Source organism: Hemibagrus wyckioides, linkage group LG12 (assembly GCF_019097595.1).
Source record: "Hemibagrus wyckioides isolate EC202008001 linkage group LG12, SWU_Hwy_1.0, whole genome shotgun sequence".
Lineage (NCBI taxonomy): Eukaryota > Metazoa > Chordata > Actinopteri > Siluriformes > Bagridae > Hemibagrus > Hemibagrus wyckioides.
In genome coordinates this window covers 2,826,050-2,852,474 of record NC_080721.1, presented here as the reverse complement: position 1 = coordinate 2,852,474, position 26,425 = coordinate 2,826,050, and the positions used below count along the sequence as shown (strand labels likewise).

The 26,425-nt window shown below is 40.6% G+C and overlaps 2 protein-coding genes and 1 non-coding gene across 10 annotated transcripts in view; all 3 read right to left on the bottom strand.

Annotated features, from left to right (window-relative positions):
- cers2a (ceramide synthase 2a) overlaps window positions 1–18,437 on the bottom strand; it is a 30,880-nt gene extending 12,443 nt beyond the window's left edge. Inside the window, exons 1-5 of one of the 4 annotated variants that reach the window (XM_058404671.1) lie at window positions 17,975–18,437; window positions 8,702–9,031; window positions 2,210–2,386; window positions 1,674–1,791; window positions 476–594 (exon numbers count right to left, since the gene is read on the bottom strand). In XM_058404671.1, the coding sequence (XP_058260654.1) occupies window positions 476–594; window positions 1,674–1,791; window positions 2,210–2,382 (410 nt within the window). In that variant the 5' untranslated portion in view covers window positions 2,383–2,386; window positions 8,702–9,031; window positions 17,975–18,437. Of the gene's footprint in view, window positions 1–475; window positions 595–1,673; window positions 1,792–2,209; window positions 2,387–8,701; window positions 9,032–9,874; window positions 9,940–17,974 lie in introns of those variants that run through there. The other 3 variants (XM_058404670.1, XM_058404672.1, XM_058404673.1) reach the window with 3 other exon arrangements.
- Window positions 18,438–20,266: 1,829 nt separating this feature from the next.
- LOC131363000 (U6 spliceosomal RNA) lies at window positions 20,267–20,377 on the bottom strand. Its single transcript, XR_009206271.1, has one exon. It is a non-coding gene; the product is annotated as a U6 spliceosomal RNA (small nuclear RNA).
- A 1,901-nt stretch (window positions 20,378–22,278) lies between these two features.
- celf3a (cugbp, Elav-like family member 3a) overlaps window positions 22,279–26,425 on the bottom strand; it is a 32,378-nt gene continuing 28,231 nt past the window's right edge. For 2 of the 5 annotated variants that reach the window (XM_058404548.1, XM_058404547.1), the window contains 3 exons: window positions 26,329–26,425; window positions 26,030–26,173; window positions 23,466–25,600 (listed from right to left, as the gene is read on the bottom strand). The exon at window positions 26,329–26,425 is cut by the window's right edge and continues 8 nt beyond it. In XM_058404548.1, coding sequence (XP_058260531.1) covers window positions 25,473–25,600; window positions 26,030–26,173; window positions 26,329–26,425 — 369 coding nt within the window. In that variant the 3' untranslated portion in view covers window positions 23,466–25,472. Of the gene's footprint in view, window positions 25,601–26,029; window positions 26,174–26,328 lie in introns of all 5 variants that reach the window. The other 3 variants (XR_009206212.1, XM_058404545.1, XM_058404546.1) reach the window with 3 other exon arrangements.

The window sequence follows — 26,425 nt, the reverse complement described above, 5'->3', positions numbered from 1 at the left end:
TATATTTTATATAGATTATTTATTTATTTTTCATTTATATTTATTTTTCTTGTTATCTGAAGCAAAAGCATTTCCTTAGGGATTAATAAAGTTCTATCTTAACTTATCTTGCTATTCAGTCATCTTAGCTGCTAACTTATCCGAGTTTCATTTTCAGGTTTGTTTATTTGTGCATAATGTCTGATGTGGTGTTAGTTTACTTAAAATGAGTCTAACACCGATGACGTTCACGAGGGTGGTTATCAAAGCACTGAATTTTCTCTGCCTCAGTGATTTTGTCTGCATGGCTGAAGGTTCTTTTATTTTTTATCCGAATATGAATAAACCTCACCTGCACTCCTCTGACATTACACTCGATACAGAAGGTCAAAGGTAGAAGATTCCAGGAGTCAGAGAGTCCTTAATGTGCTAAGGCTTACACGTTTATCACCTGTATGCAAATACTGTCTGAGAGACGTGTACGTTTTGCATGTACCTTGCTTCCCGGAACTTTTTGAGTTGGTTGGGTCGCTCCTGGTTGCGCCGTCTCCGGAACCACCTCTGCACCTGTTGCTGGGAATAGCCGGTCTGTTTACTTAAACTCTCCACCACACTCTGTACAGATACAGAAAACAGACAAAGATTTTCACATTTTAGCAAAATATCCACAATAGTCATATTTATTTAGTAACGATTATAATATACGATCTTTAGGCATATTTACTAGTCTCACAGTCTAAATTTCTTATTCCATTAGCTATTATAAAGAAATGCTTAAAATTAGAAACGAAGCTTGTAATGCATATAAAATAGTCCGGATATAAGTGTAATAATTCTAAATACAACCTGGGCTTTTTCTATCTAAGGGACAAAACATGACAGAGAATGATGCTACAGAAAACTAAATCACTTAGCTAATTAGATACGATGTAGCCGGATACGTTTTATTCTTCTTATACCAAAGCCATTACCAAAGCTAGCTCATGTTAAACCTATAAATAATGTATTTCTTATTAGTCTCTTTTTTTGTTACAAAGTTGACACTGTAGACTCCTGCCATAAATATTAACCAAACATTCTACTTTACATTAACGAAGATGATATACACCGATCAGGTATAACATCATGAGCAGTGACCAGTGAAGTGAATAAGACTGATCTCCTCATCATGGCACCTGTTAGTGGGTGGGATATATTAGGCAGCAAGTCAATATTTTGTCCTCAAAGTTGATGTTAGAAGCAGGAAAAATGGACAAGCGTAAGGATTTGAGCGAGTTTGACCAAAAGGGCCAAATTGTGATGGCTAGACCACTGGATCAGAGCATCTCCAAAACTGCAGCTCTTGTGGTGGTGTTCCCGGTCTGCAGTGGTCAGTATTTATTAAAATTATCCTGTTAGTCCTGTAATTATCCCTTTACTTGGTGCCAGATACCACAGCACACCTTCAGGGATCTCGTGGAGTCCATGCCTCGACAGGTCAATTCAATTCAATTCAATTCTATTTGTATAGCGCTTTTAACAAAGAGCATTGTCTCAAAGCAGCTTTACATGAGAAACGGCTGTTTTGGCAGCAAAAGCGGGGCCGAGACAATATTAGGCAGGTGGTCATAATGTTATACCTGATTGGTGTATTATCTCTACTCCCTCTATATGTTATATAGTCGTATTATGCAGAATGTTATAGAGTTTTATACCTGTGATGGATGTTTACTCGTGGTGCAGAAGTACGTTTCCAGTGTTGGATTGGGCGTCGCCCGCACTCTCACCTTCTCCTTCACTCCCATCGCCGAGGCCAGCCGCACGGCCACAGTCCTACAAGTTCACTACAATTACTACAAGACAAGATTCTACAGGATTCCTTTCACAGGAAAAGCTGAGCAAAAATGCAGACTTTACATTTTTTTGGTAGACTGGACAGACAGAGTGAGTACACTGCTGCAACCGCTGTGATTAAATGTGATAATATGGTCACTTTTAAATATTCATTAAACGATCCATCCCAGTTAGCACAGTCGTGGTAAATGATTAAGCTGCTTGTTTTGAAGCTTATTGTTTTGCATTCAGATATATTGCTGTGTCAGATTCAACGGCAAATAGAGATATTAACCAGTCCATATTTCCTGATTACAAAATAAGTCTTTCCCAGTCATTGTTCTGTGAGTTTTTAAGTTCATGAGAAATACAGATAGCAGCGATGTACTGATGTATAAAGATGTAGGTCTGGACAAACCTCTCAAATATCTGGCGTATGATAAGGAAGATCAGGGCTATCGGAAGCGTAACCCAGAGGTCAGAGCCTTTGGAATAGGTAAGACCATCACGGTCCTGCAGGTCAGCCCACCCCAGACCCTCTGGAAACCACAGACGCTCGTTCCAGAACCACTCACTCAGCTGGGACAACATACTGCTGCAGAGAGAGAGAGAGAAAGAGAGAGAGAATAAGAATTGAGAAATGACCATTTGACTAACAGCGGACAGAGAGGTTTTAGGGCAAGAAATGTAGCTCCATTTAGTAATATCAGTGAATATTTTTCTTGCAGACTGGGCCCTCATTAAGATGGTTGTGTTACAGAAAACAACACTAAAAACCAACACTGGACACTGGCTAACAATGTGATCCAACAGATGTTTTATTAATCCATATTTACCCTTATTTACTCTACTAACAATTTCATGATTTTCATAACACCCTGGAACCTCAAATAACCATTTTATCACAAGAATATGTATTGGGTATGACACAGAGTTTGTATGAATGTAAATTTTGGAAGAACATTGGATTTCCTTTGGCTCTCACTGACATATAGCTGCCTGGACTGGAGGACAAGCATTAAGTAAATATGAATAAATATAAATAAATAAATAAATGTATTAATAGTGTACTGTAATATAGTATTATAGACATACTTGAGAAGATGTCTTATAAATTATGCAATCTTATTTTAAAATACCAGCACATCTCAAATCAATATTTTCCAAACGATTATTAATGACAAAATTCTTAAGTTAGCATTAATTTAATTTCCTATTAATGCTTTCATTTTATATATATATATATATATAATAGTTTAATTATTCATGCATTTGTCTGTGAGCTCAGTAGAGTGTGAATAATAACACCTTTACTCTGAACATGACACACTGCCTTGTGATGCAAGGTTCAAAAATATGCCAAAATTTGTCTGGCTTCACACGTCTCTAGACTTTTTGGGAGTGAGGAGAGTGATGTGAGAAATAAATGATGAAGATCGCAGTAGGCAAAATGTCATACATACAGTCTATTTTTAATTAAGCAGCCATTTATTATGTTTATGCATATACACCGATCAGGTATAACATTCTGAGCAGTGAAGTGAATAAGACTGAGTATCTCCTCATCATGGCACCTGTTAGTGGGTGGGATATATTAGGCAGCCAGTCAACATTTTGTCCTCAATGTTGATGTGTTAGAAGCAGGAAAAATGGACAAGGGTAAGGATTGAGATTGTTTTTTTAATTTTTAATATAATTATCTTATTTTGCACTTCTCTGCCACCTTATACTTTGGATCTGCCCTTTTAACCCTTCCTCTTTCTGACCAGGTCCCAGATTTTCCTAGTCTGTGTTTATGAAGATAAACTTTAAACATTTTCTAGCTCAAGTCTCTTTTTTTCATGAATTCCATGTGCTTGTGTTTTGCTGATTTTCAATCCAAATTCATTTTCTGTTGTGGGGTGCTTGTTAAAAGCCCGTTCTGTCTTTTTTTTTTTTTTTTTGCAATGTTCATCAAACCATGGATGTTGATGTTTTTGGAACTGACGTCTTCTGCTATTCCTCGAGCTTACATGTTTAACTTCTCGTAGCATAAGTGACTAAAGGATTTTACAATTAAAGGGAAGTGATCACTCCCACACAAATCTTCCCAGAACAAACACTTTCAGGCTCACATGACGCAAGATTGATGGCAGAACAGATTCCTGATTGCAGTGTAATGGCCATCACGTCATTAATACAGATTTTCCTCTCTCTATATAAATATCTATAGGATTTATATTATATTCATCATATATGTTTCATCAGTGAACTCAACAAGGGGATGGACAGAGCCAGAGAAATCCTCTGGACATGCACCAAGCATACACTGTGATATAATTAAGCATAGAAAACTAAAGCTTCATATAATTCAACTGCCCCTAACCCATCACCCTCCAGTTCACGTCTGGACTAGCCGAGTGATTGGACCAAGCCCTTCCAACACCATCATCTGCAAAAGCATTGTGTTGGACCTGGGGAAACCATAGCCACCCAGATTCCTCAAGCACCCGAATTCCTCCAGAGTCACTGATTGAATCTTAATGCAAACAAGTCACCTTTTACGATCAGCAAGGGGGGTTTTGTGGACCTATATTACCCCAGGTCCCCCCAGGGAGGTGGCTGGACTACCTACACAGACCGCTTAGCCAGAGAAGAATGTCAGCTATTTTCACAGAGCCAGAATTAATCTAAGGAGCTTATCACAAAGCGAAACAACTTCCTAATTAAACATTGGGAAAGACCTCTAACAAACTCGGATCACTGACAGGTTAAAGGAACCTGTACATGACTCCTGTATGCGGTGTGAACCAGGTTATGGGTTATGTTCCTTGTATCGATGGAAGTCAAAGTCAAGTTTAATAGTTAACACCGTTAATTGCTGAATCAATGCGACTGCTTAACTAATCTTCATTTAGTCTGTTCTTCTAAACAAAACAGGTTGAACTCCATAGAGATGTTGCTGTCGTCAGTGAATCCTGCCCTTCACCCTGTTTGGATCAATTCCACAATTGAAACCAAATCATCTGCTGGTTACGATGATAATTCCATAACTCCTACAAACATTTATTCACTCTTGAGATCTTGAGACGGATGTATGAATGGACAAATCTTAAATAGGCATAAAACGGGCCTTGATTTCCTGAACAAGAACATAAACATATCTGAAATAATGAGAATCTCACATGGATGCATGAATAGATGGGACGGACAGCCTGAAATCCACCAAGTGGAGGAAGCATAGTGTATAAAATGTATTTAATATAATGTATTTTTAACAATACCAATAATATCATAAGCACACTGTGACATAATTACTCACGATGTTGTGAAAACGAGACAGAAATGAAACCAAACCGTCCAGGATTACTTCACTCATTTCAGCGTGAGCTTGATCTACGTCTACATCTGAGCACATTACATTTTATCCCGATTAACAAATTAAACATTTAGGATTCGATATTGTCACTTCAATTAGCAAGAGTCGTCTCTCTAATTTACAATGCGTCGAATGACTCCTTATCTGCTTTGAAAACAAAGTCAGTGTCCTCGTGTAACCTCGCCTATCAGTCTTTAAGGCCTCTCCTCTGCTTGTGCCATGACCAGAGCAGGCAAACCAACACAGCAGATAGTCTCGAGGTTTTAAATGGCACCTCTGAGTACATTAGCGAAAACATCCGGGAGTGAAAATGCAACCGATTGCACTTCTATTCGCAAAACAAAAAACATCGGCCCTTTCCTTAGGTCTGTAAATATCTGCTGCAATTTCGGCTATCAAGATCTGTGCACATGATAACGTTTCCTCAATGTCAGATACAGAAGAGGAACTGAAAAAGAGAGAGATGACTTCGCAATATCCTTAGCTGGTGATTCATTTGTAAGCGCTTGCAAAACATGACAAGCTAGCAATGAGCTAAACATTTACCTGCATGATGCAAGGTGTGAAGTGATGGTGTGGGTGTTTGTGGTTCTTGCATGGAACACAGTTACCTGAGCAGCAACAGCGCATTACACACAAACCACTGGGAATGGTGCAGAAATATTTAACAATATCGCATTGCGCAAGACGGATAACTGCTCATGTGCTCAAAGTGGCATCAGTCAGTTATTAAATACATACATATAACAAAGAGGTGTTATAAAGTATTTGTTTATTTATTTATTTTAAAATTCTCATTGTTATGGATTATAAAACAGTAGTTGGATAAACACTCTCATGATGGTTCAATAAATGGGGATGAGAGAGAGAGAGAGAGAGAGAGAGAGAGAGAGGTAGAAGGAGAGAGAGAGAGGTTCAATAAGCGAGGATGTTGTAGTCTGCAGCCACAGATTGACTGGTTGGTTAAAGACGTTGCGTCTTTACCTACTGCTGCTGTTGTTCTTTCGGCTACTCCGTTTGGGATCATATGGTCCGCATGTTTTGATTTGGCACAGGTTTTACGTGGGACACCCTTCCTGATGCAACCCTCCCATTAAGTCTGGGCTTGGGACCAGCACTGAGTTCTAACTCTTCAGAGGCTGGGTTAGCGCCCTGCCCGGGAATCAAACCCGGGCTGAGGCAATGAGAGCACGTGATCCTGCCACTGGACCACCAGCAGGCGCATCTTTACCTACTCTGGCAATTAAAAATGAAACACAGCACTATGGAGCATTCAGTAGCCTGCCAGATAACTGACGGGTGGACGTCTGGACGTCGTTTAGAGACCAAATATACCTAAGGATGATCGCAGATCACACAGACAGTTCATACACATCTGTTAGGTTGTTTCAGATTAATAAACCATCTTATATGAGCTAAAGTCCTGACCACTGTATTATGAAGATCCGAGTTGAGACTGGATAGCAGGCAGCATATATGTCACAACATTTTAGCCTGTATAGTCCTTTATTCCTTTTAATGTATATTATTTAACACATCAGCATATCAAATCAGAGCAAGTTAGTTATAGATGAAATACCTGCGCGACACAGTGTAACGTTACTGTGCTAAAACGTTACAGCGAGTATTTATTTTTAACCCTATGCTAATATCTGTGGTCAGGAATAAATAAACCCCCTGCAGTTGAACACCGTTCATGCTTTTTCTTGAACGCTCAATGTGATTAGATTTGCATGTGTGATTGATTGCAATTAAGAAACTGAATCGATCAAGTGTCTTAGTTTAAACGCATACCTTTGGGAAGCTGATAAGCATGTGGTCATGGTGTCTCCTTATCTCAGTACAGGGGTTAGTATATTAGTGTTACAAACTGCAGCATACACTTAAAATAGGGAGTTCTTCAGATGAAGAAGGGGGCAATAGGAAAAAAAAAAAAAACATAAATTATACTATATTTGGGGCAATATAAAAATATTATTTAAAACTAAGTAATATTATTTATATGATTTAAAAAACTTTTTTTTTTTATTATTTTTTTAAAAAAGGTATATTTATTTGTATGCATATATATATTGCCAAAAGTATTCGCTCACCTGCCTTGACTCACATATGAACTTAAGTGACATCCCGTTCCTAATCCATAGGGTTCAATATGACGTCGGTCCACCCTTTGCAGCTATAACAGCTTCAACTCTTCTGGGAAGGCTGTCCACAAGGTTTAGGAGTGTGTTTATGGGAATTTTTGACCATTCTTCCAGAAGCGCATTTGTGAGGTCACACACTGATGTTGGACGAGAAGGCCTGGCTCTCAGTCTCCGCTCTAATTCATCCCAAAGGTGTTCTATCGGGTTGAGGTCAGGACTCTGTGCAGGCCAGTCAAGTTCATCCACACCAGACTCTGTCATCCATGTCTTTATGGACCTTGCTTTGTGCACTGGTGCACAGTCATGTTGGAAGAGGAAGGGGCCAGCTCCAAACTGTTCCCACAAAGTTGGGAGCATGGAATTGTCCAAAATGTCTTGGTATGCTGAAGCATTCAGAGTTCCTTTCACTGGAACTAAGGGGCCAAGCCCAGCTCCTGAAAAACAACCCCACACCATAATCCCCCCTCCACCAAACTTTACACTTGGCACAATGCAGACAGACAAGTACCGTTCTCCTGGCAACCGCCAAACCCAGACTCGTCCATCAGATTGCCAGATGGAGAAGCGCAATTCGTCACTCCAGAGAACGCGTCTCCACTGCTCTAGAGTCCAGTGGCGGCGTGCTTTACACCACTGCATCCGACGCTTTGCATTACACTTGGTGATGTATGGCTTGGATGCAGCTGCTCGGCCATGGAAACCCATTCCATGAAGCTCTCTGCGCACTGTTCTTGAGCTAATCTGAAGGCCACATGAAGTTTGGAGGTCTGTAGCGATTGACTCTGCAGAAAGTTGGCGACCTCTTCGCACTATGCGCCTCAGCATCCGCTGACCCCGCTCCGTCAGTTTACGTGGCCTACCACTTCGTGGCTGAGTTGCTGTCGTTCCCAAACACTTCCACGTTCTTATAATACAGCTGACAGTTGACTGTGGAATATTTAGGAGCGAGGAAATTTCACGACTGGATTTGTTGCACAGGTGGCATCCTATCACAGTTCCACACTGGAATTCACTGAGCTCCTGAGAGCGACCCATTCTTTCACAAATGTTTGTAAAAACAGTCTGCATGCCTAGGTGCTTGATTTTATACACCTGTGGCCATGGAAGTGATTGGAACACCTGATTCTGATTATTTGGATATACGAATACTTTTGGCAATATAGTGTATAAACAAATATATATATATATATACACATACACAAATTTTAACTAAAAAAAGAATAAACTAATATGTAAAAAAAAAAAAGTTTTATAAAAGTAAATAAATAATTTAGTATGTAATTCTTAACCAAAAAATTATTTTAGAATTTATTTCTGTGCTTTCTCACTATATGGAAGTAGTGTGTGAAATCTCTACTGAATGAAGCCACTTTCTGTTTAAAATCGTCATTAAACTGGAACAGCTTACAGCACTTCAGTGACCTTTCAACCTCTCACTTCTTTTCAGCGCTCCACAGAGAGCGCGTGGGTCTGATGATAGGGAAGGTGGGCGCTTTTTAAAACAGCACTGATGTGAAGTTCCGCTTGGTACTGGCCGCTATTCTGAGATGGACCAGAAGATCACTTGATTTCCTGTCGTCCTCACATGGGCAGCAGCACAGACCGAGCCAACTGGACACCAGAACTGTTACACGCCTCAACTCTGAATGGAGTCATTCTGTGCGTCACCATGACAGCATGGCCACTGTTACTGACTACTGCAGCACAATACCACCACTGTTACCTGCAACCATCGGCACTGAGAGAGAGAGAGAGAGAGAGAGAGAGAGAGAGACAGAGACAGAGAGAGAGGGCAAGGAAAGGGGGAGAGAGAGGGGGGCAGGGAGAGGGAGAGGGAGAGGGAGAGGGAGAGAGAGAGAGAGAGAGAGAGAGAGAGAGAGAGAGAGAGAGAGAGAGAGAGAGAGAGAGAGGGAAACAGTAAGACAGAAAGAGTGAGAATGAAGGCAGACAGACAGACAGACAGGACCTGAGATGAGTTGGACAAAGGTCAGTGAAATGATAGTGTAGTGTGAGCAGTGTGTGATGTGATGACCACAGGCAGGAGAACAGGTCAGGAGAGCTGAGGACACACCGTCCTGTCAGTAACAGGCAGAGTCAATAAACCAAACAGCACACGTTTAAATGATTTACTCCCAAAAAACTCTTTTCACTGATGTTCTGTCCATCCACATAGACTTAGGTCCACTAAAAGAGCTACTAATTCTGATCAATTCAATTCAGTTCATTTGTATAGTGCTTTTAAAAATGGACATTGTCCTAAAGCAGCTTCATAGAAGAAGAGAAACATAGAAAACAAATTTATAAAGTTTAAAATGAAGTTACTATTTTCTCTAACATTTATCCGTAATGAGCATGCCTGAGGCGACACGGCGAGGAAAAACTCCCTGACCTGATATGAGATGAAGTTTTACAGAGTTATGTGTCAAATCCTAATCCCTTCACTAAAAAACGTGACAAATCTCCTCCGGTCAGATCATTCAGTGAGCACAAAGACCGTTTAAATGAAACGAAAAACGTGCGTTTGCACGTTTGCTCAAACCCGTCATCAATAGAAGAGTGACATACCGCATACCTTACTAACCTTACAAAGCTGATTTTCTTTTTCTTCTGCTAATCTCTAAAGATAAGCTAACTCTTTTACAGAGTGGCCAAGTGGACTTTGGTCACACAAACAGATGCTTTTACTTGTGCAAACTAGCTCACTGGAGTTCAGCTAACAGATAACACAGTAGCTAGATCTCAGACCCGTTCAGTGCTTGAGGTTTTAAACGTTAGTGAGCTACAAGGGCTGAAGGCTACTCACTTGTCCACATGTACATTCAGTAAAGATCATTAAGTCCATGCTCAGAGATAAGGACAATCGAAATAACGCAATACTGATAATGCTTAATATCGTTACCTAGATTAGATAGACATACATGTAAACTATATTCATAAAAACCCAATTAATATTATAGATATGTCCTGAGTTTGTGTACATGTACATACAGGACTCACTAATGTGAATATACACCAATCAGCCATAACATTATGACTACCTGCCTAATATTGTGTTGGTCCCCCTTTTGCTGCCAAAACAGCCCTGACCCGTCGAGGCATGGACTCCACTAGATCCCTTAAGGTGTGCTGTGGTATCTGGCACCAAGATGTTAGCAGCAGATCCTTTAAGTCCTGTAAGTTGTGAGGTGGGGCCTCCATGGATCAGACTTTTTTGTCCAGCACATCCCACAGATGCTGGATTGGATTGAGATCTGGGGAATTTGGCAAAGTCAACACCTCAAACTGGTTGTTGTGGTCATCAAACCATTCCTGAACCATTTCTGCTTTGTGGCACGGCGCATTATCCTGCTGAAAGAGGCCACAGCCATCAGGGAATACCGTTTCCATGAAAGGGTGTAACATGGTCTGTAACAATGCTTAGGTAGGTGGTATGTGTCAAAGTAACATCCACATGGATGGCAGGACCCAAGGTTTCCCAGCAGAACATTGACCAAAGCAGGACACTGCCTCCGCCGGCTCGCCTTCTTCCCATAGTGCATCCTGGTACCATGTGTTCCCCAGGTAAGAGACGCACACACACCCGGCCATCCACGTGATGTAAAAGAAAACGTGATTCATCAGACCAGGCCACCTTCTTCCATTGTTCCGTGGTCCAGTTCTGATGCTCACGTGCCCATTGTTGGTGCTTTTGGTGGTGCACGAGGGTCAGCATGGGCACCCTGACCGGTCTGTGGCTATGCAACCCCATACGCAACAAACTGTGATGCACTGTGTATTCTGACACCTTTCTATCAGAACCAGCATTAACTTCTTCAGCAGATTCAGTAACAGTAGCTCGTCTGCTGGATTGGATTACACGGACCAGCCTTGACCGAGCACGACCCTGTCGACGGTTCACCACTGTTCCTTCCTTGGACCACTTTTAATAGATACTGACCACTGCAGACCGGGAACACCCCACAAGAGCTGCAGTTTTGGAGATGCTCTGATCCAGTGGTCTAGCCATCACAATTTAACCCTTCATCAAACTCGCTCAAATCCTTACGCTTGTCCATTTTTCCTGCTCCTAACATCAACTTTGAGGAAAAATGTTCCCTTGCTGCCTAATATATCCCACCCACTAACAGGTGCCATGATGAGGAGATCATCAGTCTTATTCACTTCACCGGTCACTGCTCATAATGTTATACCTGACCGGTGTAAAATGTCTGTTATAAACAATGAACAGCAACCATCACAATTCAGGTGAAAAACCTGAAGCATTTTAAAGAAAAAAGAATTCGAAACCAGCTTACATTAAAATGGTTCCACATCCTCTCAAAATGAGGAATGAAACGATCACACGTTTAAAAGTCATACATCATCATACAGCGGTCATCAATGAATTATTCTCATTGACACCCAAACAATGGATTATTTCAGTTATTTCAGTAAGATTTTCTCAACACCTCCGTTTCATCGCAAGCCAGGTCCACAAAGAACGTGTACAGGATCTCAGTGCTGGAAAATACTTATCAGGAGAGGGATGGGAAAGAATTGATGTCAAGGTTTCACCAAAATGATATCACCAGGAGCATAACATCCCTCCAAAACTGATGAAAGTACAAGAAGAAAACTTCTTTCAAATCAAGATAGAAACACGACTGGGTCAGAGCATTACCAGGTCATGTGAGGTGTTTACAGGATGCAGTGGTCAGTACCTAGCAAAAGTGGGCCAAATAAAGAAAACTAAGAACCTGCAACAGAAGAACTACTGTATCACAGAATGCTTAAAAAGTTCATGCTGGCTCTGACAGAAAGGTCAGAACACACAGATCATAACGGCTTGATGCTTATCCACAGACCGGTGTTATGCTCAGGGCAATGTTCTACCATGAAGCCTTGGGCATTCATGTACATGTTACTTTGACCAAATATTGTTGCAGACCAAGAACACGCATTTTATGGCAAGGGTACTCCCTCTTTGAACAGGAGAATGTGAAATGTGTTTGAGGAACATGACAAAGAGTTCAAGGTGCTGACTCTGCCTTGAAATTCCCCAGATCTCGAGCTGATGGAGCATCTCTGTAGGATGTGCTGGACAAACAAGTCTGAACCAATAAGATCCCACCTCACATCTTACAGGACTGAAAGGATCTGCTGCTAACGTCTTGGTGCCGGATACCACAGCACACCTTCAGAGGTCTTTCCTTACTGACTCAGAGCTGTTTAGGTAGCACAAAGGGGGATCTACATCATATTAATCAGGTGTGTGTACATTTTCAATATTTACACAAGATTTTAAAAAACAAACAAGTGACTCTAATATTTAAAGTACGGTAAACTGAGCACCTTTTCCTAATCCAATAATGACAGAAACAGGATGAAGGTCAGTCTCGTGAATAACACGTCAAGGTCAAGCTTGATATTGTGTTGAAATTTGGCACGACATCCAACAATTTCTGTAAGAGAACTCTTATTTTGTCATTTAGAGTAAGCAAACATTTTTCAGAGTGATCGCTCCAGCAACGATGACACAACTTCCTGCAAAATGTACTGGTGAAGACAAGGAAGGGAATATATTTAGAGATAATTTAGAAAGAAAAAAAGTAATCCCCTGTAGAGGAGACTGGGCTTGATACACGATATTGCCAAAAGTTTTGGGACACCCCTCCATATGTTTGTTTTTCAGGGCCTGGGCTCGGCCCCTTAGTTCCAGTGAAAGGAACTCTTAATGCTTCAGCTTCATACCAAGACATTTTGGACAATTTCATGCTCTGTGGGAACAGTTTCCTGTTCCAACATGACTGCACACCAGTGACCAAAGCAAGGTCCATAAAGACATGGATGAGTGAGTTTGGTGTGGAGGAACTTGACTGGCCTGCACATAGTCCTTTGGGATAAATTAGAGCGGAGACTGTGAGCCAGACCTTCTCGTCCAACATCAGTGCATTAAGAGTTCCTTTCACTGGAACTAAGTGGCCGAGCCCAACCCCTGAAAAACAACAGCTGAATTCAATGATTTGGAGGGGTTTTTCAATTCAATGATTTTGGCAAGATCTCACTCATTTAACGCTGCTGTTCTTTGTTCGGAGATAATGGCATTGGGAATGAGTAAACAAACGTTCAAAAAGTGTATGTATGTAATCATGGAAATTAGCTAAGCATAGGGAACTCCGAGCTAGCGTTCAATCAGTACAGCATGTTTTTATAGTCTAGTATCCAGCTATAAAAGTTAAAGGTGCATTAGCTAAAAATTAACCGTTAAAAGAGGAAAGAAAAGCCCACAGGACTGTCTGTAAAATAACGAATCCAAACACACACAATTTTCCAGACCGGAAGTCTGTTTTAAGAGTTTTTCTCAGCAACTGTGGAATGGCAGTGGAGTTAATCCACTGTAACCTCAATAAAGTAAGCAATAAAAATACACCTCCAGAATATTTTGTGTACTGTATACACCATTTTGTTTTGTTTTTTTAACTGTTCATCTATCCAGAACAGGTCAGCTCTGTTATACTGGATGACATGAACATTAGTCAGTTATTCATGAAAAATACGGCCGTTTCGGGGAAATACACCATTTCCACTGCTCCCAAATTTCTTAAAATTTATCTTCCTGTAGCCTCATGGAGAAAGTAATTATTCATTTTTTAATATCGTACCAGTCCTCAATAGTTGGAGAATCTGGCTTACGGCATTTCTTTGATATAGTTTCTATCAGCTACACTCAGTATTCCAAAGAGACCCATCTGTTTTTTAACATATCTATATAGCTACAGTGTGAACGCTAAAGGTTTTTCAAAACCAATTTAATTTTTCACTTCTGACTGACTGGTAACATTATTAATAATGAAAGGTAAAAGAAATTTCTTTTCTAGTTCGTCTCCTAGATGGAATGGTAGCTTCCACTATGTTCCACTAGCACTGCTCACCATCTCTCAGGGTAAGAGGTAGGTATACATCTAGACTCTGTTCCGTTCTGGCACCGAGGTGGTGGAATGACCATCCCCTAGATGTCCGTACAGCCGAGTCACTGACCGGTGGCTGAAGACCTACCTCTTCCTGAAGCACTTAAACTAGCTTTTATTTTTCCCTGTATTGTTATATGTTGTATGTACATCCTCAGTTTTTAGGCTGATGGTATCCTAAGTCTGTGACCTATTGAACCAGTGTTACCGTATTTACTGATGGAGACTTTAAAGCACTTTATAAGAATCGTCTGCCAAATGCCAGAAATGTAAAATGCAGAAATGTAGCTTGAAGAAGAAAAAAAAAAAAAGACAGAGAGAATAAGTTGACGAAGATACGCTCGTTAGCACTTCTTTTGATTTTACTGTTCCATTCTAATGCGACGTTTATTCCAAAGAGGGAATGAGATCACCATTTATTCCTGATAACGATACCGAAACTTTAAGTATCAGCTGTTTCAATATTGTTTTCTTTGTAAAAGACAAACTTTTTTCGAGGATGTGTGATTTTTTTCTTTCGTAAAGTTCGAACCCTCTTTGATGAGAAGCAGCCAGAGAGGAAATCAAATTTTTCTATTTCTTCAGTTCATCAAAAACATTTACATGGAAGCGAATGTCTGGTCTCAGGCTGATGGTGTATTGTGTACGATATTACACGAGCGATGAAATATTCCAGGAGCGTCATTTAGAGAGAAAGACTCAAAACAAATTAAACAAGGAAAAAAAAAATTTTGTCCGAGTGTAAAATTTCAAGTTTTATGAGCATGCTTTGGAAGCCGTGAGAAGAAGCTCGGGGTTCTAATAAATAAACAAAACAAAAAAAAGGAAGGAAAATCAACACTATGGTCAGGAGTCACGCGGAGACAGAACACTTTTACAGAGAGAGATTCTACAGTGTCCCACGAAATACAGCTGTTCCGTTAAGGTTTCTGGCTGAGAGGACTTCGCACTCGGAGCTTCATCAGTAACAGCAGACATCGGTTTCTTCCTCGTCTGCTTTATTTCTCACTTCTCTTCCTATCTGCACGTGAAGTTGCGCAGGATCTGTGATCGATTTTCTGATCGATTAATGATAAACGGATCACAGTATAAGCTTTAATACAACTCCATATACAGTCATGGCATTCGTGTGTATATATATATATATACACACACACACACTCTCAGAGATCTCAGATATAATCTCAGAGAGTTTCTTTCTCAAGATGGTGAACGTTCCTCTAAGAAAAGCTTCATTTTCACTTCGTTAATCCTGCCACCAACAAATAATGAACCTTGTGGGTGAAATAATGAACCTTGATGGTGTCTGTGTGCAGCAGCTTCAATTAAAATGTAGGTACAGACTTTATAGACGCTTGTCAATTACATAATCGTTTTCCAGTAGCTAACCAATCATACGGAGTTTAATCTTTATCTCTTTGCTCATTACTCCTCTGTCTCTGGGAACAATTTGCAAGGGCTTGTGGGTAAAAGGCCAACTCTGAGTCTGCTTCAATGAACTAAAACGAGAATTAGGACACGACACACAACGATGAGCACGAGTGTGTCCGGTACAATTCATCTATAAACATGACCAGGAACTTCCTGCTTTATGAGATGACACAACCTAAACTAACATTCAGTAATAATGTTTTGTCTAAACTCAACAGTTTAATCTGTCGGGGTTTAAGAAAAGGGCGAGAGAGTCGAAGGGAAGTCTTAATTCATTTGTTTTGAAGAGGAAGTGTTTGTGTTTATACTCTGAGCACCACTTAGAAAACACAACCGAAGCACACTGACCTTCGAGCCAAGTAAAATCTGACCTCACCACATCTGTGTAAAACACCTGCCTTGATATTCACCCAGTGGCTTTACCACAGCAACAAGTATACATTTTCCTGAAAGGACGAAGGGTGCGGACTCCGTGTTGGATGTTTCAGAGGGAACAGCTTTACTTCATTTTACTAAAGAACCAAATAAACACAAATGTCATCCCCAGACAGACTGATTTCATCTCCAAAAGTGGAAAATGAGCTGAGGACTGGTTCAGCGTGCCTGAAGGTGGATGTCAGCTATGAACGAGTCTCGCATGGAATATATAAGATAAAAACAAAAGGTGTGCTTAGTCTTCACCGGATTTAGCCTCTTCATTAGAGGAACGTTTGCATCTGGAAGGAGATCTTCTTGAGATGATATCACAGCATCTCTTTCTCCTTTTGTTGTGTGTATAATGTGTCTGTAAGGTGACAATACCATCACATGCTCTCTTGAGGGCGAACCTGAGACCATGTAGGCACTGGACCCTGACAATGAGGCTCTAGCTAAGGTCATCTCAGAAGGCTAATCGAGCTCACTCTGTCCCTGACAGTGTGCTTTACAGTGTGCTTTACTGTACAGATAAATAAGGCATTATTCATTTTGTTGCACAAATTAAATGCCTGGATTGTAAACTGAGCTTGGGCAGTGTTAGCAATGATGTGGGTGAGAACGCATGTTAATCGTCATACAGCTCAATTAACTAAAGGGAGAAGAACTGTACTGAACTGAACTGTACTGAACTGAACTGAACTGTACTGAACTGAAATGAACCAAACTGTACTGTACTGTACTGAAATGAACCAAACTGTACTGTACTGAACCAAACTGTACTATACTGTACCAAGCTATACTGTACCAAGCTATACTGTACTGAACCGAATTGTACTGTACTGAACCAAACTGTACTGAAAAACAGTTTTGTTGCTTTGAAGTATTTTCTCAATTTATACCCACACTGTTCTTGTCGGAGTTAGCGAACACAAAATGAGCGAACACAAACAGATTTTTTTTTACTTTGTCTGTTTTATTTATTTATTCCTCTTCACATGTACGCTACCGTTCAGGTCAGTATTCGTGGTTTCATGGACAGCATTTGACCGATGCCTACCACACGTCCTTGTTATTAATAGCTAGATGTTAAGGTGGAAAAGGTCGCTTTAGATCAATAAACAAACAGACATTAAATCTATACCAGTGATGTGAGGAACTAAATATACATCATGGTAGCTTGATGCTAACAAACTACAGACATGCAGAGGTCTTTCGGACCTCAGACTTTGACGCACAAACACCAAACAAATGGACCAGACCAAGGGTTTTATTTAGTACAGAGGGAAGCATTGCTGACGCAGAGCATCAGGGTCAAGGGTTCGATCCTGAGCTTGCTGAAATTTCTGTGAAAATTCTCCCTGTGTAGATTTTCTCTCGACCATCAAGAGAGATGCAACAAACATGAGAGTGTGTGTGTGTGTGTGTGTGTGTGTGTGTGTGTGAGCCCTGGGAGAGATCCACCACATCCCTCAGCAGGATGAAACACTTACTCAAAGTGCCTACTGAATGCTCTATTAAAAGCCACGCCCCTCGCAACACGATGCTAAAGGTTCGAACCTCAAGTTGCCATGGTAACAGACCTCCACTAAGTACGATCCCATTTTCTCCGGTGTTTGTTGAAGACATTGTTGACGATAGCTCGAGGGGATCCGTGAACACAACACCACAGACAGGTCAACACAAGTCAGGACCGGAAGTCGAGCAGACCATCAACCTGAATTCTGTCCCTTTAAACAGGCCCTGAGCGCGAGCTGAAAGGCGGTTACTTTTGTAACTAGTTGTATAGCTATTTACAAAGTAGCTCCGAAATGGACACAGCGGCTTCCTCTGTGTGTGTGTGTATGTGTGAGTGTGTGTGAGTGTGTGTTTCGTATAACGGTACTCACTTCCGCCAAACGCAGGTACGAAGAGTAAAAAAAAGGGTGTGAACTTCGAGAGCAAAAAAACTCTTCCCCAAAAAAATCTGTTATATAAAAAGAAGCAAAGTCCAGAGTTCTTCAAGGCCAGTCGAGCAACATAGTCCGTGCTCCGTAATCCTGAGACATTTCTCTGAAAGTTCGGGAGAAAACTTTAAAAACAGGAGTGTTTATGTCCGGAGTCGATCCTCCTCCACGTCGGCTTCGGCTGCTTCGGGTTCATTCGGAAGTGTTTCTAAGCGACCGCCCTTTTAGAAAAACTAAACAATAAGAGTTATTATACGAAAATACTCCTGTTGTTGTTGTCAGCTAGGTGTATGATTTATAGTCTCCACCTTTACACGCATTGCTGGCTGAATATCTTCAGGACGGATTCGGTTCGGAGCCTGAAGCTCAAGACAGCAGACCCCACATTGAGGAGAAGGGGCGGGGAGTTAAACACGAAATGGGCGGGACTAACATGGCATGACGTTTTCTTAAACAGGCGCCATTTATTGTTATTTTCGACTTCCAGTGCATTCGAGATAGGAAGTGGGAGAAAAAACCCGGACAGGGACTGATTTATGTTCTTTTATCTTTTCTTTTTCTTTTAGCTCTTCAGAACAAAAGAGTGACCTATAGCGTGTATAAAGAAAACCCGATTATGTCCGTATGTGGATTAATCTGAAGTGTAAAACACTTGTGTGAAGCATAACTCATTTTATTACAGCGCATGCTGGGAGCGGCCATGTTGATTTGACGTCACTTGCTGAACTCAGGGTTGAGTTTCCCTGGATTTTAGTCAAGAAAAACATCTTTTAGTGTAGTTTAAACATTTGTAAATGAATAAATAAAAAATAAAATATTTGGCATTTTATTTATGAATGAATTACAACATAATAGGAAATTAGGATAGGAAAACTTTTATTTTGCAAAAAAAAAAAAAGATGTGGGGCATGTTGGCTTCACGTCTCCACGGTTGGTTGGGGGGGGGGGGGGTGATTCCTGTGTTTGTGTGTGTGTGTGTGTGTGTGTGTGTGTTTCCTCCTCCAGTCCAAAGATATGCATACTAGGCATGTATGATATGCACAACCAAGTACTCTGGAAATCTGATTGTTGTAATGAAAGCTGTCCTTGTTTTTATACCTTGTACACTGCTTATATGACATTTATGAAAGAAGTCTATGGTGTCAGGGTTGTGTGAGGCCATTTTTGGTGGGGTATGTTGGCCTCACATCTCCAGGGTTGGGATGTGTGTAAAGAGAGAGAGAGAGAGAGAGAGAGAGTGTGTGTGTGTGTTTCCTCCTCCAGTCCAAAGATATGCATAGTAGGCATGTATGATATGCACAGTCAAGTGGACTGATGTTTCCCCCTTGTGTCCAGTGTCCTCATGACCCTGGGTAGGATAAGAGGCACAGAGGAGGGAGGGAGGGTTTATAAAGTAGAGTTTAATGAAATAAAGTCTTGGGTGTCAGCAGCTTTCTGCACAGGAGAGTCTTTAGGACAAAGGGATTCGTGGTTTTATCGTTTTATGACCAGCTGTGTGTGTGTGTGTGTTTTATTGTCTGAGCTGGTAAAAGAATGACCGTCTTTATCTGATATAATGCAGGCCTGAGTGATAACAGAAACTTGTCTCTTTTATATTCTACACCATTAAATGTACTGTAACTGTGGAAGCAGGCCAGGGGCGTGGTCGAGTGCCGGGTTTATGAATGGAGGGTGGAGCTGAGGGAAGTAAATAGTAAGGATCATACACCTGTGCTGTATGTCACGGCAGGGACAAAAGTGGGAAAGGCAAGAGGAACACACAGAGCTCTGTGTGTGTGTGTGTGTGTATGTATGTGTGTGTGTTTTTGTGTGTGTGTGTTTGTGTGTGTGTGTATGTGTGTGTGTGTATGTGTACACAGACATTTAAAAAGCGAAAGATAAAATAAAAAGGCATTTGTGTTGCCTGTCTCCAGTGTCCTCTGTGCCAAACCTTCAGAACCCGCTACAGTAACTATAAACTTTTATAACTATAAAGCACAACATTTTATTTATTAACAAATTTTAAAAATTGTAAACATTTGCAAATTGCTGTGTTATTAGAAAAAAATGAAAATAATATACATCTGAGTGGAAATTTACATTTCGGCACACGCTCTTATCCTGAGCAACTTACCATTACTTACCAACTTACCAAGGGCCTTGCTCAGGGGCCCAGCAGCAGCAGCTTGGTGGAGCTGGGATTCGAACTCACAACCTTTTGATCTGTAGTCCAACATCTAAGCTAGCACATCCCTCAAAATAAGGTAGCGCTTCACGATTTTGTGTGTCATCCTTGCACAGAGGCCATGCTAATGTTCTCCATATCGTTCCAATTTTAGTATATGTGCCGCTTGCCGTAGCAAGCACATGGTCTTCTAAGTCACAGGAAATGGTCTTGTAAGTCACAGGAAATGGTCTTGTAAGTCACAGGAAATGGTCTTCCACATCGCAGCGGGATGCTTCACATCACTCTATCATTACTTATTGTCTAACAACTCAATCATACAGACATTTAAGACAATAAGAACGGATCTAAAAAACGTGTTGTTATTTAACAGAAGTGTGTAATTAGATATGATGAAGCTTTCTGTTATGACACATTTAAAGAAGTTTTATTTTTGACTTCACACTTCTGGTTTCTTGGTATCATAAGTCATGTTTTATTTCTGACTGAGCTGCTAGAACATAAACAGGAACTTGTCTGGTGGACTTCCACAGCCTTTATACAAGACACATAGGCTCCTTAGAGAAGTGCTATGAATTCTGATCAGTTCAAACAAAGAAATCTGAGAGCATGGTTAAGAAAGTTACTTCACAGTATCAGTGGCTTCACCTTGTGCAAACAACCCAGCTGCCCTCCTGTGCGGTCATCCTTATGTCATTATAGTCTCTCCCACTCGTGATGGTGCTATAACGTGTCCATCGTTGCACGTTCTTCACAACCTTGCACCAGGGTCCCGCTCCAGCCATGAGAATGACTGCAATCTGTTATTAAAGCCTATCTGAAAAAATGTTGGAAGAGTCCCATGATTCAGTGTGTGAACCCATTTCTAAAGCTCTGAATGTTCCCAAGAGCACAGTGGACTCCATCATGGTGAAATGGAAGACAGCAGGACCTCTTCCTTCATATGTTATTAACAGACTTCGAAGGGCTTTAGTCAAGGAGGTGTCCAAGAACCCATTGGCCAGCTTCATAAGTGCTTCACAGAGATGGATGGAGAACCTGCTGGAAGGATCTCAGAAATACTCCATCATCATCTTTTTGTGAAAGAAGTCCGATCTAACTGGCGTGTAGAAAAAAAAACCTCCCCAAGAAGCTTTTCAATCATGGATCTTTGTATGTACATTTATATACACTGGTCAGGTATAACATTCTGATCACTGACCGGTGAAGTGAATAAGACTGATGATCTCCTCATCATGGCACCTGTTAGTGGGTTGACAGCAAGTCAACATTTTGTCCTCAAAGTTGATGTTAGAAGCAAGAAAAATGGACAAGCGTAAGGATTTGAGCGAGTTTGACCAAAAGGGACAAATTGTGATGGCTAGACCATCAGAGCATCTCCAAAACTCTTGTGGGGTGTTCCCGGTCTGCAGTGGTCAGTATCTATCACAAGTATCCTTTAAGTCCTCATGGAGGCCCCACCTCACAACTTACAGGACTTAAAGGATCTGCTGTTTACATCTTGGTGCCAGATACCACAGCACATCTTCAGGGATCTAGTGGGACGGGTCAGGGCTGTTTTGGCAGCAAAAGGACCAACACAATATTAGGCAGGTGGTTATAATGTTATGCCTGATCATTGTATATATTAAAAAAGAAAAAGTAAAACTATTGTAAGTGACTTGTACACCATAAAATGTGGTGTAAAAAAAATGAAGGGGTGTGAATACTTTCTGAAGCCATTGTAGGTTTGTGTATTAAATAAAAAATGAATAAACCAGTCGATGCCGTTTAGCAGCGTGTAGGCCATGTAGGTTTGATGTTTTATTACTTCCTGAGAACTGGTGAGGATCGAATGTGCTGAGGGAGCGACATGCCGCAGCCTGCACACTGCATGACCATTAACTGACCCAACGTTCTCCATTAACAGCTGGAATCATGATTTCTATCATTATGAACACGACATGGTGCCTCGATTTTCAAACCTTCAATCTTTCCACGACCCGCCTTTCACTACACAGTACAGCCGTAACAATAACGTCGATTAAAATAACGCGATAAAAATCGAGAAACGAAACTCTGTCCAAAATGAGAGACACAACCAGTTATTTAAAACTTTTATTTTTTTTTTCTGGTAATTGACAGGTTAGGAAACAATGGCTGAAGAAAATAAATAAATATTAATGATTGTTCCTCAATTTGTAAATCTGTAAATAAAAGATCTAAAAATAATTTAACTCCTACACACACATGTGCCAGCGAACCTTCATAAAAGCTTCATAAATAACAATAAAAATAAAAATAAAATAAAAAATAAATCAGGAAATCAATAAGTTAATTAATAATTGTTGGGAAAAAGATTAGAAAAAGTAGATAAGGAGATTAATAATAATAATAATAATAATAATAATAATAATAATAATCTTAACCTTGATTTTCAAAGGATGATATAGACAATGAAATACAAATAAATTTTTTTCAAATGCTTTCCGTTCTATTTGCTCGTTACATTTTCCCGTCGAATCATCCTAAACGTATCTGGAAATGTAAAATCTAACTACAGCCTGAACCATGATGGACAAAATATTCTTTAGTCATTTTTCTGTCCTTCTTCCCTAGCTAACATACCCATGAATGGATGCTCTGCACTTTTGAGCTTAATTAAAAAAAAAAAAAAAACCCTCCCCAATTAACCCCATCCTCCCCTTTCCCTCCCACCGTTTAACACCCCTTAACCCCTCCCACTGATATGCCTTCACGTAGCCCAAATAAATTTCTATATACACATAACTGGTGCTGTATAGATCCCCATAGTGTGCAGTAAGCACAAAACCAGTGACGAAAAAAAAGAAAAAGAAAGAGCAAACAACAACAACAACAAAAAGGCCTTGCTGTGTAGATGTTACACAATGATGTTGGTCCCTTTTTTATGTGCAGTTTCAGTTCAAGGCCAGACGGAGCTTTGAAAGCCTTCTCTTCCAAACTCCAAACACACACACACACACACGCAACAGTGTGTGTGAGAACCGAGTGTGAGATCGCAGGAATAGGTGTGGAGCCGGTTATTAGCTGTACAAGAATGTGCCTATAAACAGTTATTGGTCATATGCTGTATACTGACGAGGCTGTGAGTGTATATTATTAACCCAAGTCTTGTGCAGCGGGTTAGTGTTAATCTGTTAATATGTATATATCTGTTTCAGTGTTCTTTGTAGCAGGTATCTTTAAAACGAGCGGAGTTGGTCCCATAATTCATTTACAGCTGAGGAAAATTTTTTTTTTTTTTTTTCATTTTTCTTTTCTTTTCTTTTTTTTTTTTTCTCCAAACCAACTTCTTCGGTCTTCTTGTGTGTTTTTTTTTTCTTTCTAAACCTACAATAGAAAGGAAAAAGGGGGTAAAGAAGAGAGAAATGGGGGGAAAAAAAAGAGTTAGATGTTTGGAAATGATTCCCGAAAGCGAGGACACAGGAAAACAACAACAAAAAAAAACAAAACATGGGAACGTGTGCTGGAGCATTTAGCAGTGAGCTTACGCTTACCATACTTCCATGCAATTAAGGTGGAATAAAGCCGGTAAAGAAAAATGGGTGTGTGATCAAAAAATGTGTGTTTTAGTGTTAGTGTCTCAGTGGGAAAGGCTTCTGGCAGGCATACAAAATTTCCAACATGCACCGTAGGAATTCTGGGCTGTACCGTATATATATATATATATTTATTTTTGCAATCGCTAATAGGTTTAACTTTTATGGATAATCATATACATCAGTCCCTGCAGGATTTTCCGATTCCGATAAAAAGATCTGCAGATCCGGACCGAGATGCATCGTCACAGCATCCGGTCATTCAGCTCTTATAGAAAGTACTTATATATGTATTTTTTAGTTGTGAGAATCCTGTGCTTGAAATTTTTACAAAAATTAAGCAAAAATGGCTGCGATAATTCTGAAAAAATATTTATTGGAATCCTGGAGGGAGTGAAATATATACATACAAGATTTTTTAATTTTTTTTAAACGAATAAAAGCATGCATTTTGTCCACTACAAAACCCAGAATTCCTACAGGGAAACGCCGCTCATCAATCAGCACAATGCCGTCACCTCAAGCCTCACGCAAGAGGTTTGAGAGATAGTGAATGAATTGTTCCAGCATTCTCTCGTTTTTCTCTCTCTCTCTCTCTCTCTCTCTCTCTAAACACACACACACTTCAATTCATTCTCGCACTCACTGGGACGATACACCATACCCACTAGCACAAACTTTTCCTGTCATCGGATACACACCGAATCCCCCACGTTCACAAAAGAAAACAAAAAAACTAAAACACCACCAGACTACATATGGGCCAAACGAAACACAGAGGAGGACTGATCAAAAACAAAATCCACCCAAAACACTAGGGCATTCAAAATGGCTGATCAAACAAAGTGCTTGTATATAATAAAGCTTTGGATGACTTTGGATTAGCCGCTTTAAGCTGGTTACAGGTTACAGAACTCGAAGTGTAGTGTGTCATTGATCAGTATTTGTTTTACAAAACAAAAAAAGAGAAAGGCACGACGCACCAAACACACTCCATTTTCACCACAGTGACCCGCCATGCACTCTTCAGCATGGAGGATAAGAAGAAGACAAGAGGGCCAAAGGAAAATAAATAAATAGATATAGAAAAGGAAACAAAAAAAAAACTGCTAACGCAACCATCACAGGCAGGAATATCGCCACAGCAACCAACACAGGCCAATCAACTTACAACAAACGCTGTGACAGGAAGGGGGAAGCTTTATTGGTTGCTATGGCCACCGTAGCCATAGCGACGTAGTCTCCGGGCACGAGTTATGATTGGCCAGGGCAGCCTTGGGTTGGGGATTTTTTGGTTTGTTTGTTCGTTTGTTTGTTTGTTTTCAGGAGAATGAGCGATGACACAGCACAAAAACAAAACAAAAACAAAAAAATAAATAAATAAATGAAAAGTATAAATCAATTATTGTCACTTTACAGCATTTCTTCCAAAAAGGTTAAACAGATAATTTGTTTGTTTTTTTTTAGTTCATAATACACGTCATGTAATCATCTGCCGTGAGAAGCCCTTCCTCAGCGTTTAGATATTTATTTACATTTAACTCACTGAAATCCTGGACGCTGAGGGATGGCTTCACGCCTTCATTAAGATTCATCATGCTCTAATAATCATCTACAATTGTTCTTTTCATCCCGTTTTCTCTCTCTTTCTCTCTTTCATTCTCTCTCTCTCTCTCTCTCTCTCTCTCTCTCACTCTCTCTCTCTCACCTGGCCATGTTAGTATGGGCGGTTGGCATCTTTGGGCCTTTTCAGCTGCACTTTCAGTCTTTTCATGCCAATCTGAAATCCATTCATGGCCTGGATGGCAGTCTGAGCGCTGGCGGGGTTGTCGAAGCTTACAAAGCCTGAAAAAAACAAACAAAACAAAACAAAAGAAAAGAAGAGCAAGACAAAGGCATGAGGCAGAGAAGACAAATCCCACACAATCCTCTCAAACAATCAGGAGAGCCATTAGGACTAGTATAGTACACAACCCACTGATATAGACTGTTTATTATCCCTTCTAAAGAAACACACACACACACACACACACTCTCTCTCATTCTCACTCATTCTTTAACTCTCTCGCTTTCACTCTCTCATTCTTTCTCTCTCTCTCTCTGTCATTTTCTCTCTCTCTCTCTCTGTCTCTCACTTGCTCTCTGTCATTCTCTCTGTCATTTTCTCTGTCTCTCTCTCTCTCATTTGCTCTGTCATTCTCTCTCTCCCTCTCCCCCTCCCTCTGTCATTCTCTCCCTCTCTCTCTCTCTCATCCTCTCTCTCTCTCAACCCACCGAAGCATTTGCTCTGATTGGTCGCACGGTCGACGAAGACCTTGGCTGAGATGACGTTGCCGAAGGGCAGAAACATTTGCAGCATCTCAGAGTCTGTGAACTCCTGCGGCAGGTGATAGATGAAGATATTACATCCCTCGGGACCTGAAGGAGAAAAACAAACAAACAAACAAACAACAAAAAAAACGATTATCACCAAAATGATTCTCAGTAAATCTACAATGGATGAGAGAAAAGAAGGAGAGCATTAAAAGAGATTTGTGGTATCGGTGGTTAATGAAGCAGGAAGTGATGGTTACCTTCTCGCTGCTGCAGCTGCTGGGGCTGCTGGGTTTGCTGAGCGACTAGCGTGGGCTGATGGGGGAAAGGCTGACCGACTAAACCGTAAGCAGCAGG